This window comes from Aureococcus anophagefferens (genome assembly GCF_000186865.1).
Source record: "Aureococcus anophagefferens unplaced genomic scaffold AURANscaffold_660, whole genome shotgun sequence".
NCBI lineage: Eukaryota > Pelagophyceae > Pelagomonadales > Pelagomonadaceae > Aureococcus > Aureococcus anophagefferens.
In genome coordinates, this window is record NW_008706022.1 from 5438 (window position 1) to 6322 (window position 885).

General features: G+C 78.2%; 1 protein-coding gene across 1 annotated transcript in view; it reads right to left on the reverse strand.

The window, feature by feature from the left end:
* The window catches only part of AURANDRAFT_68942 (hypothetical protein), a gene marked incomplete at both ends in the record, with an annotated part of 6012 nt that extends 5397 nt beyond the window's left edge, over positions 1 to 615 (reverse strand). Inside the window, one exon of the mRNA XM_009044679.1 lies at positions 398 to 615. Coding sequence (XP_009042927.1) covers positions 398 to 615 — 218 coding nt within the window. The remainder of the gene's footprint in view (positions 1 to 397) is intronic.
* Positions 616 to 885: the final 270 nt, after the last annotated feature.

An 885-nucleotide genomic window follows, 5' to 3' on the forward strand; every position in this document is an offset into this window, starting at 1 on the left:
GGCCGCGGCCGCGCGCGCGCAGCGCGCGTCGCCGTTGCGCCGCGCGGCGCGCGCGCGCGCCGCCGCGTCGCCGCGGGCCTCGTCGGCGTCGTCCGGCGCCGGCGCCGCGGCGCGCGCGGCGGCCGCGAGCGCGCCGTCGCCGCCGAAGCGGTCGCCGGGCGCGAGCGCGCCCGCGGCCGCGCGGCCGTCGAGGAGGCCCGTGCGCGCCGCGAGGCGCCGGTCCAGGAGCAGCGGCGCGTCGAGGGCCGCGCGGACCTCGAGGTCGCCCCGGAGCACGAAGCACGCGGAGGCCGGCGGCGGCGCGAGCTCCGCGCCCGCGGCGACGTCGACGACGCGCGCGGCGCGCGCGGCGCGGAGGAGCGCGCGCGGCGGCACGCGCGCGAGCTCCGCGTCGCACCTGCAGACGCGGAGCGCGAGCTCGCCGCTCGGCCGGTCGCGGCCGCCCCGGAGCGCGTCGACGTCGCGCGCGAGCGCCGCGGCGGCGGCCGCGGCCGCGCGGGGCGGCGCCGCGGCCGCGAGGGCCGCGGCGTCGACGCGGCAGAGCACGACGGCCTCGCGGCAGACGGCCTTGGCGAGCTTCGCCTCCGCGTTGTCGGGCTTGTCGCCGCGGCGCGCCTGTGTGGAAACCAAATCTTCAACCCGACTTCAATGTGAGCGTATGCGACAGTTTCGACGCAAGTTCTTCGGCTGGGCTTCGAGAACTCGACGAGAGCAATCGATCCGTCCAAAAATCAGCCGAATCGACTTCGATGTGACCGAGCTCGAGAGTTCTGAAGTTTGGTCGGGACCACCCAAGCCAGTGGTTGGTTTCCACACAGCGGCGCGCGGCGCCGAGCACGCCGCCCTCGCCGACGACGCCGCAGCAGTCGCCGACGTCGAGCTCGC